Below are 17,896 nucleotides of genomic sequence, written 5' to 3' on the forward strand. Positions count from 1 at the left end.
CAAGAAGCAGACAGGACTCGACCCCTGGAGCACCATCACAGAGCTACGCCGCAGCAGTCCAACAGCCACAAAACCCTGCAGCCGCAGAACTCAATCATATAAGACACCTGCTCAACATCATCTGCTCCAAACTGGTCAAATAATGTACAAGAGTAATACCTACACACACACTTTAAATGACTCTATCAATATGGAATATTCAAGGCTTGAATTCAACAGCCTTTGGACTAAAGAGTTCAAACAAAGAATTCCAGAAGAGCATCAAAGAGATGGATATTATTATTCTACAGAAGACATGGAGCAGGGCAGACACCATCACCCGCTGCCCACCCAACTACAGAGAAATCATCCTACCATCACAAAAACTCAACACAGTCCGACAGGGAAGAGACTCAGGAGGACAAATAATCTGGTACAAATCACAATTCCACAACCACATCAACAAATTAAAGCAAGGCAAATACTACACCTGGCTTAAAATCCACAAGGAACTGCTCCCATCCAGAAAAGATATATTCATGTGTGCCATATTGTCACGAATCCGGTCCATGAACCGTCTGCTAGCCATCAGAGGTCACCCTTTCCATTTTCATTGACTCTCGCACTACACACTGTTGCATATCATCCTGGACTACATATCCCATCATTCATTGCACTGATTGCACACAGCACTGATTGCACACAGCTGGACCAACGCACAAGGGAGCAAATATATCAACAACAAACTGACTGCTATTAATAACACATTCTCCCATATCCACAGAAATAACCATGATCATATAGTAAATAAGAATGGAAAAGTCCTCCTGCAGCTCTGTCGAAGCCTGGGTCTGTATATCATCAACGGTAGGTTATGAGGAGACACTTTAGGGAGATTCACATTTTGCTCACATCTGGGGAATAGCACAGTTGATTATATGATAACAGACATAGATCCTTCATCTCTCAGATCATTCACTGTTAGAGAACTAACCCCTCTGCCTGATCACAGTCAAATCATTGTGCATCTCAAAAAGACAGAAAATACCATTAACACAAAGCCCAGTAAGCTGTACAAGATCAGAAAGCCATATAGATGGGCTGAAAACAGCGCTGAAGAATATCAGAAAGCACTTAGCAGCCAAAAAATACAAGCGCTGGTAGATACATTTCTAAATAACACATATGCTCACACTAATGAGGGTGTCAATCTTGCGGTCAAAGATATAAATTACATATTTGAAAAATCAGCAAAACAATCCAAATTGAAAACAAAAAATGGAAAAAATCAAATACCCAAAAATGACAAAAATTGGTTTGATCAAGACTGCCAAACTATTCGCAAAAAACTGAGAACATTGTCAAATCAGAAACACAAAGATCCAAATAATGCAGGAAAATTGGAACAATCTGAAAAAAACTGATCATGACGAATTGGCAATACAAAATGGAGAAATATGGGAAAGTCATTTCCAAACATTGTTTAATAAAGTACAAACAGACACAAACTGTAAGCAAAACCAAACAATCAACAAACTGGAAAAACTAGAATTAGCAATCAAAGATAACCAAAACCCATTAGATTTCACAATAACTGATAAAGAACTTAAAGAAAAAATCAAAAACCTCCAACTCAAAAAAGCATCTGGACCTGATGGGATATTAAACGAAATGATAAAACACACAAGCAGTAAATTCCAATTGGCCATTCTAAAACTATTCATTGTGCTTCGGAGTGTAGGTTACTTCCCTGACATCTGGAATCAAGGCTTGATAACACCAATCTTTAAAAACTGAGATAAATTTGATCCTAACAACTACAGAGGCATCTGTGTGAGCAGCAACCTGGGAAAGTTATTCTGTAGCATAATAAATGCTCGACTACTTCATCACCACACAAAATGTACTGAGCAGAAGCCAAATCGGATTTTTACCAAATTACCGTACATCTGATCACATCTATACATTACATACTCTAATTGAAAAACATGTTAATTACTCATAGATCTAGCCAATCATCTCTCGATACCTGGAGTATATAAGTTTTTATCTCACTCATTATTGCATTCGCAGATACCAACACTGGCGTTCATACTCAATCAGGGGAAACGGTCGCTTGAAACTTTAGCTTGAGTGCTCATGGTTCATAAAATTACTGACATTTAAATTAAAATTAACATTCTGTGAAAGATTGTGTAAAAAATGATGTCCCATTCACAATTCACGCTATATATTATTATCCTACGAACTAATCAAAGTTTACAGTGTTGATCGTCCACTATGATGTTAAAGTGTTAATAATTCAAACAACGAAAAAATGTGAAACATTAGCAGGTCTTTTAAGTTCATGTCAGCAATCATTACAAATACTCATATAATCACCAATTGAACGTTCGCAAAGACCCGCCCTCCTTAGTTACTGTTGCCATCTCCAACAAACAATGCCGCACTCACATTACACACATGTTCTAACGCAGTGAAAAATACATCGCAGAGCAAAGAGGAAACTAACAACATGCCGACAGACAACACAGAGCAGGTTACTTCTGTTATGAAACAAGGTCTCAGGACTCTCAGCTTTTAAATTGTTAATTTTAAAGAAATTCAAACAAATAATACCGTTTTGTAGCTAGTTTATGTGTCGTGACAGAACACTGTATTGCCTCAGTTCAAACACGTGAACCGATCGTCCTTTCATATTTACATAAAGCATGAAATGAACGAATAAACATCAGAAAGTATTTTATTTCAAACGCGGAACACACCATTTTTCAAGTCCACCGAAGTTAATCTACTCTCCTGTCTGATTTGTGGTAAAGGCTAGAAGGGATACAGCTGTGGCTACTGGATATGCACATTTACATATTTTCAGAGCCAACAATATAACATGAAACCTTTGAAAATGGTCTTTTTGCAGTACAAGACCTATCATAGTTTAATAAGAGGGAAGATGACATGAAGCGACACGAGGTTTGCTGCATTGAAAACAGATGAGCGCACACGTGCATATACAGCTCCCGATCAACAGCACAGCTTAACCCGCCGCACATTTTTATTATTAGTTATAATGAAAAAGTTTTAATTAAATTTATCTTTTTTACCCTGTTTTAACATGGATTTCTATGGAGACCGGCCGTAGCTCTCGGGCAAGATGGCAGAAAGCAGTGGCGGCACATAATATCCGCGTTTTGATTGGTCAGATCGCCTGTCAATCAAGCTATTTGGGAACGGTCAAAATTAACATATTATTAGTTATTTTTCACTTATGGAGAGCTATCTCACAATTCAAATCTCAAAAGCATTCCACTTCCTCTTGCTTATTGTTCCGCCATCTTCAAGTTCTGCCTGAACGCTCACATGAATTTTAATAGAAGATTTTCCGGGCCTTCTATCAAAAACACGGTTGCCAGTCTCCTTCAGCATTCTGTATAAGTATTTATTTTGTTTTATGCACTTGTGGTGGTTGTTTCTAGAATGTTTCCATGCAAGGTTATTCACATGTGTTTAAGACAAAGCACTTGGTTATACAAAGTGTGCACTTGTCGTATGATCGTTCGTGGTTAATCTATTAACCATGATTGACCCAAATTGAACCTAGGTTGTGCATCGGCTCTTTGCAATTTCAAAATAATTAAAGTTCTATTTAAATAAACATAGCTGCAAGCAGTGATGGCGGGCCCAAGCCATCAGTGCAAAAGCCACCCCGGTGGCATCAGGAAAACTGTGCACAGCGGGCACATACATTTACAGTAACCCTCTGTCAGTCTGGTTTTAAGGGATACAGCAATTAAAGGGTTACTCAATAACTGTAAGACTTCGAAATACACTCACAGATAAAACAATTTTTAAAAATATATTGTTCATCGTTAGTTCATGCTAGTTAGTGGCTTTTTGTACCCCAGCCTAAAGTGGCAGTCTTTCTGGCCTTATGAGACAGTCTCTCTCGGTCTAATGGGGCAGTCTTTCAAGGGAACCAAGGTTACGTCAGTAACTGGAGCATTCCCTATAGAAAAAGGTAACTCCCATTGCGTCATCGTTTGACGACTGGTTGGGGAACATATCCAGTAGCGCCGTGCTATAAGCAGATGCAGAACTTAGCCTGCTCCGCGAGCTCAGCCCAGGAACACTCAGCGAGGGCTCCATAAGCCTGAGTCACAAAGAGTCCAGAGAACGTTCTGAGGTCTACTTGAGATAAATCTCCCCACCCGGGGAGGGGGGGATGGGTAAGCATTAGGCGGATAAGACCCACGCCTGCAGGGCAGGGACATCCAAATTGTAGAATCTAATAAAGGTAGATGGCGACGACCAGCCGGCCCAATAGAGATTCCACTGGACCAGACCCAAGAGTGCGCTATAGATCCCCTGAGGAACAATTCCACTCATTCTCTACTATAGGAGAGGAAGAATTGTATAAACTTGTTAAATCATCTAAACCAACAACATGTATGTTAGACCCTATTCCATCTAAGCTCCTAAAAGCGGTGCTTCCAGAAGTCATGGATCCTCTTCTGGCTATTATTAATTTGTCATTGTCATTAGGATATGTCCCCAAAACCTTCAAATTGGCTGTTATTAAGCCTTTCATTAAAAAACCACAACATGACACCAAAGATATAGTTAATTACAGACCGATCTCGAATCTCCCTTTTCTGTCAAAGATACTAGAAAAGGTAATATCCTCACAATTATATTCCTTCTTAGAGAAAAATGGTATCTGTGAGGATTTCCAGTCAGGATTTAGACCGTATCATAGTACTGAGACTGCTCTCATTAGAGTTACAAATGACCTGCTCTTATCATCTGATCGGGGTTGTAGATCTCTATTAGTGTTACTGGATCTTAGCGTTGCGTTTGACACTATCAACCACAACATTCTTTTGTATAGACTAGAAAACTTTGTTGGCATTTTTGGAAGTGCATTAGCATGGTTCAAATCGTACTTATCTGACCGCCATCAATTCGCAGCAGTGAAAGAAGAGGTATCATATCGATCACAAGTGCAGTATGAAGTACCTCAAGGCTCAGTACTAGGGCCATTACTTTTCACGCTTTACACGTTACCCTTGGGAGATATCATCAAGACACACAGTGTTAGCTTTCACTGTTATGCTGACGATACTTGGCTCTATATTTGTGCGGCGCTGTGAAACATACCGAATTGAAAACTGATGGAATGCATAGTCGATATAAAAAAACTGGATGACGAGTAATTTCTTACTGCTAAGTTCTGAAAAAAACAAAAAACAGGTGTTAATTATTGGACCTAAAACCTCCGCATGTAATAACCTAGAACACTGGTTCCCAACCCTGGTCCTGGAGGCACCCCCAACACTGCACATTTTGCATGTCTCCTCTCCTGACACACCGATTTCAGGTCTTGAAGCCTCTACTAATGAGCTGATGACCTGAATCAGGTGTGTTTGATTAAGGAGACATGCAAAAAGTGTTGGGTTGCCTCCAGGACCAGGATTGGGAACCACTGACCTAGAACACTGTCTAACACTTGATGGCTGCTCTGTAAATTCTTCGTCATCAGTTAGGAATCTAGGTGTGCTATTGTAATGCTTTATTGGGTGGTTGATCTGCACACTTAATAAACAAATGCCAGCTGGTCCAAAATGCAGCAGCTAGAGTTCTTACTAGAACCATGAAATATGACCATATTAGCCCAGTTCTGTCAACACTGCACTGGCTCCCTATTAAACATTGTATAGATTTTAAAATCTTGCTAATTACTTATAAAGCCCTGAATGGTTTAGTACCTCAGTACTTGAGCAAGCTCTTATCACATTGTAGTCCTCCACGTCTGCATCGTTCTCAAAACTCTGGCAATTTGATAATACCTAGAATATCAAAATCAACTCCGGACGGCAGATCCTTTTCCTATTTAGCGCCCAAACTCTGGAATAATCTAACTAACATTGTTCGGTAGACAGACACACTCTGTCAGTTTAAATCTAGATTAAAGACCCATCTCTGTAACCTGGTTTACACATAACACACTAATAGGCTGCATCAGTTAGGTCAACCGGAACCGGGAACACTTCCCATAACACCTGATGTACTTGTTACATCATAAGAAGAATGGCATCTACGCTAATATTAGTCTGTTTTTTTCTTATTCCGAGGTCACCGTAGCCACCAGATCCAGTCAGTTTGCAGATCAGATTGTCACTGCAGTCACCTGGATCCAGTTCGTATCCAGCCCAGATGGTGGATCAGCACCTAGAGATTACCTCTACAGCCCTGAATGTCAGCGGAGACCAGGACAACTAGATGAGCCCCAGAGAGATCCCCAGTGAAGACCTCGTCACCTAAACAGCCATCTGGACAAGACCACGAGAACGAGATGAGTCCTCTGCACAATCTGACTTTGCTGCAGCATGAAGCAAACTGCTGGTTCGTCTTGCCAGAGGATAACTGTCCCCCCGACTGAGCCTGGTTTCTCTCAAGGTTTTTTTCTCCATTCTGTCACCGACAGAGTTTTGGTTCCTTGCCGCTGTCACCTCTGGCTTGCTTAGTTGGGGACACTTCATTTCCAGTGATATCGTCGACTTGATTGCACAGATACTGTTTAAACTGAACTGAGTTGGACGATGACATCACTGAATTCAATGATGAACTGCCTTTAACTGAAAATTGAGTGTTTACTATTGTCCCTTTGCATTATTGACACACTATTTTCCTATTCGATACTGTCAAGCTGCTTTGACACAATCTGTATGGTTAAAAGCACTATATACATAAAGGTGACTTGACTTGACTAAGCATGGCTGTAGAGGCCACTTTTTGGGTTCACTCTTTAACATGAACCGTGGGGCGGAGCTGAACTCCTGAAATCTTTACAAAGGGGTTTGAGGTGCAGAAAGGCAAACTCATCCCATACTTAAGAGGACAAACAGGGAAGAAAAGGAAACATTTAGCTTTTTTAAAACTTTATCATCCCTCAAATTGGTTTCATTATCCAACAACAGACACATAACATGAACATCCTAAAATGTGTAACCACAATAATACATACTTCAGTATTGAGTGTAAAGACAGCAAAAGTATGAGGCCCAGCATCATATGGAAAAAAAAAACGTGTAGTGTGTGTTTTGTGCTACTTGTATATGTGCTCCTCACACTCTGAGTGGGGAAAAGCTAGACAAAACAAGCTAAAAACTACAGCTCATTATGGATGCCAATCAAAATCATAATGTGCTAGGGGTGTGACGGTACACATATTCGTACTGAAAATCTTCAGTACGGGTCTTTTGGTACGGTACGCATGTGTACCGAGCAAATTGTTCATTTTTTTCAGGAAATTCAGACAATAAATGCCGTTTTGATGCTCATTAATGTGGCACGACATATCACCATATAGTAATGCCTCAGTTCTATTGGCAGTGTGGAGCGTGAGTGAGTGATCATCCCTTCCTCATTATTACTAGTTTTAACGTGAAATATAAATCAATGAACATTGTAAGAGCAGACTGATTGCTATAAAAGGATGGAAGAAGCGCTTCCAATCATTGTGTTCTTGTTAGCAATGGTTACCTCCAAAGAAACACGTGCAGCCAACATCGCTTAGCATCACAATTGCCTCTCATGCAAGGAAATTGCAACAAAGAAGATTGCGCCTGAAAAAAACATTTACCGGATCATCAAGAACTTCAAGGAGAGCAGTTTGACTGCAGTGAAGAAGTTTTCAGAACGTCTCAGAGTGTCCAGCAAGTGCCAGGACCATCTCCTCCTGAGGAGTCAGCTACAGAATCGTGTCACCACCAGTACAGAGCATGCTCAGGAATGGCAGCAGGTTGGTGTGAGAGCATCTGCACGCACAGTGAGGCCAAGACTTTGCCAACGGCCTGGTGTCAAGAAGGGCAGCAAAGAAGCCATTTCTCTCCGAGAAAAACATCAAGGTACAAGGTACAAGTACAAGGATTGGACAGCAGAAGACTGGTGAAAACTTATTTTCTCTGATGAAGATCCCTTCCGACTGTTTGGGACATCTGGAAAATCGATTGTTCGGAAAAGAAAAGGTGAACGCTACCATGAATTCTGTGTTGTGCCAACAGTGAAGCATCCTGAGACCATCCATGTATGGGGTTGCTTTTCAACCAAGGGAGTGGGCTCTCTCATAATTCTGCCCAAAAACACTGCCATGAATAAAGAATGGTATCAAAACGTCCTGCAAAAGCGACTTCTTCCAATGATCCATGAGCAATTTGGTGATGATCCGTGCATTTTCCAGCATGATGGAGCACCATGTCACAAAGAAAGAGTGATTAAAGAAGTGGCACTAAGATCATTACATTTAAATTGTTGATCCATGGCCAGGCAACTCCCCAGATCTCAATCCCATAGAGAACCTGTGGTCAGTCCTCAAAAGGTGATTGGACAAGCAGAAGACGAGAACTAATAAGGCAAGAATGGATTGCCATCAGTCAGGATTTGGCCCAGAAGCTAATATCCAGCATGCCAGAAAGAATTGCAGAGGTTATGAAGAACAAGGGTCAACACTGTAAATATTGACTCATTATATTTTTTGCCAATAAAAGCCTTTAAAACTTATGATATGCTTATCATTGTTTTTCAGTATACCATAGAAACATGTGGAAAAATAATCTACAAATACTGAAGTAGCAAACTTTGCAAAACACACAATTTATTTAACTGCCAAAACTTTTGGCCATGACTGTATGTTTAAATAAACATTTTATGAAACAAGTTATGACTCAACAGAACAATATAAATTGTATAATTTAGAAGTTAATTTACAGGAATTTAGATGTTTGAATACAATTTTTTTATTTGAGTGTTGGTTATTATAGCTAAAAATAAACAGCAATGGAATTTAAGTTTGGGCTCTATTGTTAATTGTAACCTTAAAGTAATTTAAAAGGGCTCCCGCAGAAGCTGAGGTAGATTTTTATCCCTAAGAAAATTTTAATTATATTGAATTTATTTAAAGAGAGCAATTTGTTCAGTAAACCATTGTTAAAAAAAAAAAAAAGCAATTTATGTTTTGTTTTTTTTCCCTCCTGCAGTACCGAAATACCAAACCGTCACGTCAAAACCGAGGTACGTACGGAACCATAGTGTTTGTGTACAGTTACACCCCTATAATGTGCCATTATCCAGTTTGTACAAGGGGAAAATAATGATTATCTTTATTTCATTATATAATGATATTTGTCAATTTCTTCATATTCTTCTCTATTTAAATTTCTTCACCTGCATTTATTTGTAATTTGCAATATTGCTGTTACTTTCTCCTCTCAAGCAGCTTTCTCACAACATCCATCTCTTTTATGTGAATGCAAATATATATCACAAGTGAAATGCTCACCTTGCTCTTCATGACTCAGAATGGACACCAGGTTGCCTCCATGCAAAATGCAGTGGTCCCGAGCATTGTGCCATGTCATCTTATTATTAAAAAGCTTGTAACACTATTTAAAAATACAAGTGCTTTGAATTAGAATGTGCAGCTGCCTATTGCGTTTCTAACAAAGTTGAATTTTAAATGACATTTATGTAAGTGAAAATACTTTTACTTAGAGCAGTTAGACAGATTGCACTAATTATTACAATAGCTCTTACTTTGCCTCGAAACATGGTCCATTCGGGAGTACAGCCTCCTGGTTGCACAGTGGAAGGGGACATGGTGACATTGACAAAGTCAGAACTTCTTTCACAGATAGAGGGCAATGCCACACCACAGTTAATATCATTCCAGAATCCTTAAACAAATAAACAAATAAAATGATAAATAAATAAATGCTAAAACCTTTATAGTGGTGAATTGGAGACTATGTCAAATACATTTTGCATTCCTAATTGATGAAACAGAAGAAGAAAATCTCCAAAATAGTGTTTTCACGATGAGAATGAGAGACACTGATAATTGCAGTCAGAAGAGAGACTGATGTCAAATTTACGTCACTTCCACAGACGCTGTATTAGAAACACCCTCACAGCAGCGTTAACTTTTTTTTTTTTTTGTAATTTGATGCAAAAGGTAATATAACACAAATATGCTGCCATAAAAAAAAATGTTTGATCTTGGCAAATCACCAAATGAAACAAGTTGCTTGCACTAGGGCAAAACATAACAAACATTATCTAATGTAACCTTATTGTGAAGCGTTACCAATAATTGTAAATAATTTTATAATTCCAGAAGAATCAAGAACTATTTATTATGTTATACAAACATCAGTTTTTGAGGGGACAAATAAAACAAAAATTACCTATAGTTGCACACTCCAAGTTTAAGACTTTGGGGTTTTTGCTTAAAAAAACAGTCTCACAGCATTTCGTGACATAGTCACAATTTTAATCTATTGATTCGTGTTCATGGACACAAATTTCCCTTTTTTTCTGTCACTCAGCACGACTTTCAGAGTAATGCATTTCAATAGGGATTATCTCAGTGCAGTACCCCTTCAGTGTTTAAATATTCACGTTTGTAAAACTAGAAAATATTTTATATTTATTATTTTAGTGCAGCGGTGTCAAACTCAGTTCCTGGAGGGTCGGAGCCCTGCAGAGTTTAGTTCCAGCCCTGCTCCAGTACTCATACCATGTAGTTTTCATATAAGCCTGAAGGACTTGATTAGTTAGATCAGGTGTTTAATTATTGTTAAATCTAAACTCTGTAGGGCTCCGGCCTTCCAGGAACTGAGTTTGACACCCCTGTTTTAGAGCACCTAACACCACTCCTTACCCTAAACCAGGGGCCTCATTTATAAACCGTCCTAAATTTGTTCTAAGATCATTTCTCAAAAGTGCGTAAGTGCAATTCAGAGAAAACTAACATGCGCACAAAAACACGTGCGTACATCTCTCTTCCAGATGTGACATTTATAAATCGCAAATGATCTTGAAATTGTGCGCAGCTGACTGGTGTCAGAGCTCCGCCTTGTAAACGCCCCCTAATTAATATAATTACCATATAAGAGACCACGCGCCAATATCTGAATTTCTATGCTTGAAACACAAGCATGAGCATAAAGAAAAGAAAAAAAACTTTACTGAGTCTGAAATTGAGGTCCTGCTGGCGGAGGTTAGAGGTTCGTGCGGGGACGCATTTTATTTAATAATGTGTAATTATTCTGTGGACAAACAATGTGTGTGGGGTTATATTTTTTTCTATTGACTATTATCAAAATTACTATTTCTAGAAACAACAGAAATAATAATAGTAATTATAAAACAATTAGGTTTCCAAAAGTAAGAATAAACTACGAATTCAAGTAAAAATTTCAGTCATTGGTATTTTGTTTGTTTTTTTTTGCATTAGTAGTAGGCTAAAACAAGACTTCGCACGTTCTCTTGTAAAATAAAATCATAAAAAAACATGGAATAAACAGAAAGCGATTTGAAGAACTCTCAACATTTTATTACTAAAAAGGTCAGTTTAATCTCGCAAAAACTCCCGTTAATAAAAAAAAAAAAAAAAAAAAAAAAACATAACACACCCCCCACGCCTGCTCAGGCCTTGACGTGACGGTTTTTATAAATATGAACGTTGCTGTGGATTTTAGCGTACGCACACTCTAAGATCAAATCTGTGCGTACGCACATTTTATAAATTAGGCCCCAGGGGTGTCAAACTCAGTTCCTGTAGGGCCGCAGCCCTGAAGGGTTTAGTTGCAACCCTGCTCCAACACTCATAGCATGTAGTTTTCAAATAAGCCTGAAGGACCTGATTAGCTGGATCAGGTGCATTTAATTACGGTTGGAGCTAAACTAAGCAGGGCTGTGGTCCTCCAGGAACTGGGTTTGACACCCCTGCCCTAAACCTACTTCTCAACGATATAAAACACAAGCAAATGTAAGTACAGGCACATGTATTTATTGCAAAAACTGACCACAAACCGTATAAAAGTATTACAAACATCTCATGTTGCATTTCAAATCTTCCGAAGCCATACGATGTTATATGAACAGACTGAGTGAAATGTAATGTTTTATCGCTGAAATAATCTCGCTCCGTGAACGTACATGATGTTGAAATATAATGACATGATGCAATCAGTCATGAGACAGACAAGATCCAATGCCATTTCACGATCAAAGCTGACGTAACACTTGCCTCCTCAGGTGCCCATTTTGAATGTGCATAGTAAACAGACAGTTTTACAGCAGATTGCGAATGGAGACTGTGCTCGCTTTTGCATGCGTTTTTCCACACAAATCAATTTTTACTTTGGAACACTTGTTTTTAAGTAAATAAGAGTTTGTCGTCATGTCTGCCTGTTATATCTTGTGTTTTATATAATATACAAATGGGTAGGTTTAGGGGTGGGGTTGGGTTACGTGCTCAAACATGTAAATTGTGTATGTATGAAGAGATCAGATGCAAAAGCCTCTAAGTACCATTTGAAATGTTCTTCTAAAATTAGCATTTTTCTCAGGCTCCTATGTGTAAGTTCAGTAATTTCACTTTAATGGCAATGATTAGGTTATTTTCATTACAATTAAAGTGAAATAACTGAACATAAACATAGGAGCCTGAGAAAAATTCTCATTTTAGAAGAAAATTTCAAATGGCACTTAGAGGCTTTTGCATCTGAACTATTCACATACACACACACACACACATATATATATATATATATATATATATAATGGCTGACTAAAAAGAAGAAAAGAAAACAAAACACCAAATGTGTGGCAGAAAGGAAAACATGGTGCAGGCACGAAAGTTACTCCCTATTGAAATGCATTAGACTGAAAATCGTGCTGAGTGACACGGAAAAAAAAAGGGTCGGTGTCAACACAAATCAATAGATTAAAATTTCGTGAACATGTCACGAAATGCCGTGGGACTGGGTTGTGCTTAAGCTCCAAGGAGTTTACTTACTGTATTTAAGTATTATTTTGGGGGGATTTGTATTTTATTCCTGTACAGTTTAACCTGACTACTTTTACGTAATTACATTTCTGAGGGAAAAGTAATTTTTACTCCTTACAATTTTATTTCAACTTGAAAAGTACTCATTTATTTTTTTGCATTTTTATTTTATCTTACACACATTAAAGGGATAGTTCACCCAAAAATGAAATTTCTGACATTACTCACCCTCATGTCGTGCCAAACCCGTAAGGACTTTGTTCATCTTCGGAATACAAATTAAGATCATTTTGACGAATTCCGAGAGCTCTCTGACCCTTCCATAGACAGCAAGGGTCCTACCACGATCGAGGTCCAGAAACGTTGTAAGGACATTAAAATAATCCAAGTGACATCAGTGGTTCAACCGTAATTTCACGAAGCTACGAGAATACATTGTGTGCAAAGAAAACAAAAATAACAACTTTATTCAACAATTTGTCTCCTCTGCATCATACTGGAGTCATTTTGGATAGTATCAAATATGTAAACAATGTATGCTGTTCTGTGTCAAAAGCACTGTACGCGGATACATTGTTTATGCTTTTATCTGAGTGTAAACAACGTATCCACGTACATATGTTGTTTACGTATGTGATACTCTCCAAAATGGCACCAGGGTGGAGACGAAAGCGGTAAGAGGTGTAAGTGGAGGAGACGAATTGTTCAATAAAGTCATTGTTTTTGTTTTCTTTGTGCACAAAATGTATTCTCGTAGCTTCATGAAATTACGATTGAACCACTGACGTCATAGGACTATTTTAACAATGGCCTTACTACGTTTCTGGACCTTGATCATGGTAGGACCCTTGCTGTCAATGGAAGGGTCAGAAAGCTCTTGGAATTCATCAAAAATACCTTAGTTTGTGTTCCGATGATGAACAAAGGGCTTACGGGTTTGGAACGACATGAGGGTGAGTAATTAATGACAGAATTTTCTTTTTTGGAAATTTAAATATGGTAACAGAAGCTCAAATATGTGTGAGAACCAATGAGATTTGTTTTCTTGTATTGAGCACATGAGTTTCAGCTTCAGTTGTAACTTTTTATCAGGGAAATTTCTGGCTTCAAAAGTTTGCCACCAAATGTGAAAAGGCATGTTAAAGTAGAAATGTGTATTCATTATTTTTGTCCATTTTGAGATAGCCATTACCTGTCTGTGTAATATATTGGCTGAAAGCACAAGAGTGAGTGCAGTTATGAGAATTTAAATACAATACATGTTTTGGTGGTAATGATTGTTTTGTTTTTTTTATCATTAAATGTTACAATGAACATTTTATTTCAAATTAATTGTAATTAAATGTCTTTCCAGAGAGTGGATAAGCTGTATTATAATGACACATTGAGTAACAATGTGGCCTAATGGTTAGAGAGTCGGACTCGTAACCCAAAGGTTGTGAGTTCGAGTCTCAAGTGTGGCAGGAATTGTAGGGGGGGAGTGAATGTACTGTGTGTGTGCGTGTGTGTGTGTGTGTGTGTGTGTGTGTGTGTGTACTAATTCCTAGTATGGGTAACCATACTTGGCCACATGTCACGTCACTTTTTCACTTTCAGTTAGGACTGTCAATTAATTATTATTTAATCAAAATAATTACATTATTTTATTTTAGCCTTCATCACTGTCTGCATTCTTATAAACCTCAGTTTTCAGTCATTAATTGAATATGATGAAACAAAGAAAAGTTGGTGCCGTATTATGAAGCTTTTCATAAGGGGAGTGCACTAGCCTGCTGTATGTGTGCGTGTGCAATACTGCACATCTTCTGCAAACATTTTACTTTTTTTATTAAGAAAAAGCAAATGTGCCATATAAACAAGAAGTGTATTCATGTGATGCAACGCTGAATTTTCATCAGCTATTACTTCAGTCTTCAGTGTTTGGGAACATCAGATAATGTGTTACTAATGTTTATACAGTAGGATTCATACTAACATGACTTATCTTTAATTAAATATTAATATGCACATTTGTTAACCATTTTTTAACCTTGTTGTGAAGTGTTATTTATTTAAACATTACTTTCAGGTCTTTAAAAATGTTTGATAATAAAAAGAGTGGGACTTTAAAGCCAGGGTGTCCAGTCCTTCTTCTGCAGGGCCACTATCCTGCACCAGCTGGAGCTCTAACCAAGTAGATACACCTAAACCAGCTAATCAAGATATTTAGGCTTACTAGAAAACTCCAGGCAGGTGTGTTGGGGCAAGTTGGAGCTAACTCTGCAGAAAGTTGGCCAGAAGCAGGTTTGGATACCCTTGCTTTAAGGCATGAAAGTGATGTGGTGTGCACTGACAACACTCACAAGCTACAAAAGGAACATTTCTGATGAGGAGTGCTTACCCATACTCTTGTAAATGGTCACACAGTTCTCATCATTGTTGGCAAAATTTGGTTCATTTTGATCCCATGACGTATATACAATGGGTGAACCATCCACCCAGCTACAAATAGACAGCAAAAATCCAAATATAAAACCAGCACAAATGTATTTAAATTAAACAATGTCTTGCAAATGCTGCTAAAGGTATGTGTTGCATAATAACTAATATTATAACTCTTTATGCACAGTCTTTCGTACTCACCTAAATGATTTGTCCAATTCCACCATCATCCCAATGTAGTATTGATTCTCTGACTTCCTAGATATCTATAAAACAGTATTAGTAGCCTTATTGAAATAATTATGCAATGATGAAGCAAAACTTCTATGACAGAATTTGAGCATTTTCCCTCTGAGCTAGTCTTTGTCTTCAGCTGTGCAACATTGCTGCAAAAAGCTATCAGAAACAATAAAATGGCTTCCATTTTTGTTTTTAATTCCCTCATCTGTTTCCTTGAGAAAAAACTACTCTCGAACCCTTTAGTGCAACTGTCATTTTTAGAAATACACTTCAAATAGTGAGTATGTACTCGTACAGATCGGTTCACGCTGATGCACATAAAACAGCTGCCATTTTTCAATCAGTCCCCAAGAGAATGAATTAGGGAGGTGACTGAGGATGGATGTAACTATTTTAGGGATTTCTGTCATGATTTACTCACCTTCATGGCATTACTCACCTTAAAAAAACAAACAAAAAAACTTTGCTCTTGTTTTCTGTTCCACAGTAGAAATAAAGTCATACAGATTTGGAATGCCATGACGATGGTTAACGGATGACAGAAATTTTCCTTTTGTGTGAACAGGCTACCTTTAAATGGATTTCTTATGACTGGCATCAGTGCTGGCTCAATGCTTTCATTTCTATGAAGTAAAGTGGCAGCTTAATAAGTGTTACTCCAGTGGTTGAGCCTCATGAGTATGAATTTTGTTTTGTCCCTGAATGAATCAGTATTTTTGAGTGAATTAATGGAATAAATGGTTTACTGCCTCACTCAAGTCACAATCACTTGCCACCAACTACTGCCATAACAATGTAACCTTCACTGAAATTGCTTAATTTCAACCTCACTAATATTCAGACATATAGCCTGTCTAGAATGTGCAGACAAGTGGAGTGATACAACTGTGAAATATCCCAGAGCAGATACTAGTCCTATATCAGCACTCTCGAAAGGCCTTTCCAATCAGATTTGAGAACCAGAACTGATGTATAAATCAGGGGTTTTCAAACCTGTTCTTAAGGCCTAAGCTCAGCACACTTTGTATGCCACCGTTATCAGACACACCCAACTCATGTCTTGCTGTCTCTATTGAAGAGTTGATGATCAGGGCCCATATTCACAAAACATCTTAAGGCTAAAAGTAGCTCATAACTCGCCGATTTAGGAGAAAATCTTAAAAATGATGGGCGTGTCAGTCCTAAATTTAGGACTCCTAATTTTTTGCTCTAAGAGTATTTCACAAAGCCTTTTAGCTCTAAAACTAGCTCCTAAATCTGTGAAAGGTTGGTAGTAGTGAAGAGGACTCCTAAGTCACTAAGATCAAACCACAAACTATCCTAAAATGGCTGTTGCCAACAATCTGCCTCAATGTAAACATTTTAGAAACATTTGATGATAATGACCTTTTAAAAAGGTATCGGCTTTGGTTTTGGAGGTTATCCCAACTCTTTTTCTTTGATTATATTCTTGTTTTCATTAACCAGTTGGGCAAGAAGTAACAGCTGTTTTTTTTTTTTTTACATTTGCATGTATTAACTATCAGCCATGATTATTCTACTCTGTTAATTAAAAGGATGTTTATATCCATATTCTTGAATTGTTAACGAGAAGCATACATGTAAGAGGTAGACCATTAGCTGAACATACTTGTTTAATAAGTGACACTTAGCCTGCATTTTAAAATCTTTATTTGAATGTGGCAAAATTTTTATACCTTTATACAGTATATGGCAACATCGTGCTCTACAATATTTCTATGAATAAATCTCTGACAGAGACCCCTCCCCTATCAGCCAATCACTGTGTGCATAGTTAGTGAACATGCTGACATCATTCATAGCAAAAAGGTCAATCCCGCCCTTTACTCTTAGCTTCTTCTCTCTATTCCTTAGTAAAAGTTTGTCTCAGCAGCTTTGTGAATAGGTTTTAAGACAGGGTTCCGCAGGCCACATCAAAAAACACAGAAAAAAGTTTAAATTTTAATAATAATAACAATTATATATATATATATATATATATATAGGTCAGTGGCCCTTGACTTGGTATTGTTGGCAGAATTCGGCCCTTGGTGAAAACTAATTGAGGAACCCTGTTTTAAGAGAAAACTCTTAGCTAAAACTTTTACTGCCATTTAAGAGAACTCTTAGTGGTAAGATAAAACGTTTTGTGAATACGGGCCCAGGTGTGTTAAATATGGGGGTAGAATTGTTGCTTAATTCCAAATAAATAGATTATGATCCACAGATAAATAGAATGAGATCCACAAATAAATCTTAAAGTTTCACAAACATGAATTAAATTCACAAATAAATAAAATGAGATTTGCAAATAAAAAACATATTCACAAATATATATTTATGTCACAACCACAACTTTGCCTGGCATTTATTTGTGAATCGCGTCCTGTGCATTTGTAGATAGCTGCA

General features: G+C 37.8%; 1 protein-coding gene across 1 annotated transcript in view; it reads right to left on the bottom strand.

The window, feature by feature from the left end:
- Positions 1–17,896, bottom strand: part of LOC107571351 (macrophage mannose receptor 1-like) — a 51,889-nt gene that overhangs the window by 32,054 nt on the left and 1,939 nt on the right. The window contains exons 2-5 of the mRNA XM_016257673.1: positions 15,449–15,513; positions 15,207–15,307; positions 9,568–9,707; positions 9,314–9,416 (exon numbers count right to left, since the gene is read on the bottom strand). Coding sequence (XP_016113159.1) covers positions 9,314–9,416; positions 9,568–9,707; positions 15,207–15,307; positions 15,449–15,513 — 409 coding nt within the window. The remainder of the gene's footprint in view (positions 1–9,313; positions 9,417–9,567; positions 9,708–15,206; positions 15,308–15,448; positions 15,514–17,896) is intronic.

This window comes from Sinocyclocheilus grahami, unplaced genomic scaffold, assembly GCF_001515645.1.
Source record: "Sinocyclocheilus grahami isolate Dianchi unplaced genomic scaffold, SAMN03320097.WGS_v1.1 scaffold1582.1, whole genome shotgun sequence".
Classification (NCBI taxonomy): Eukaryota; Metazoa; Chordata; class Actinopteri; order Cypriniformes; family Cyprinidae; genus Sinocyclocheilus; species Sinocyclocheilus grahami.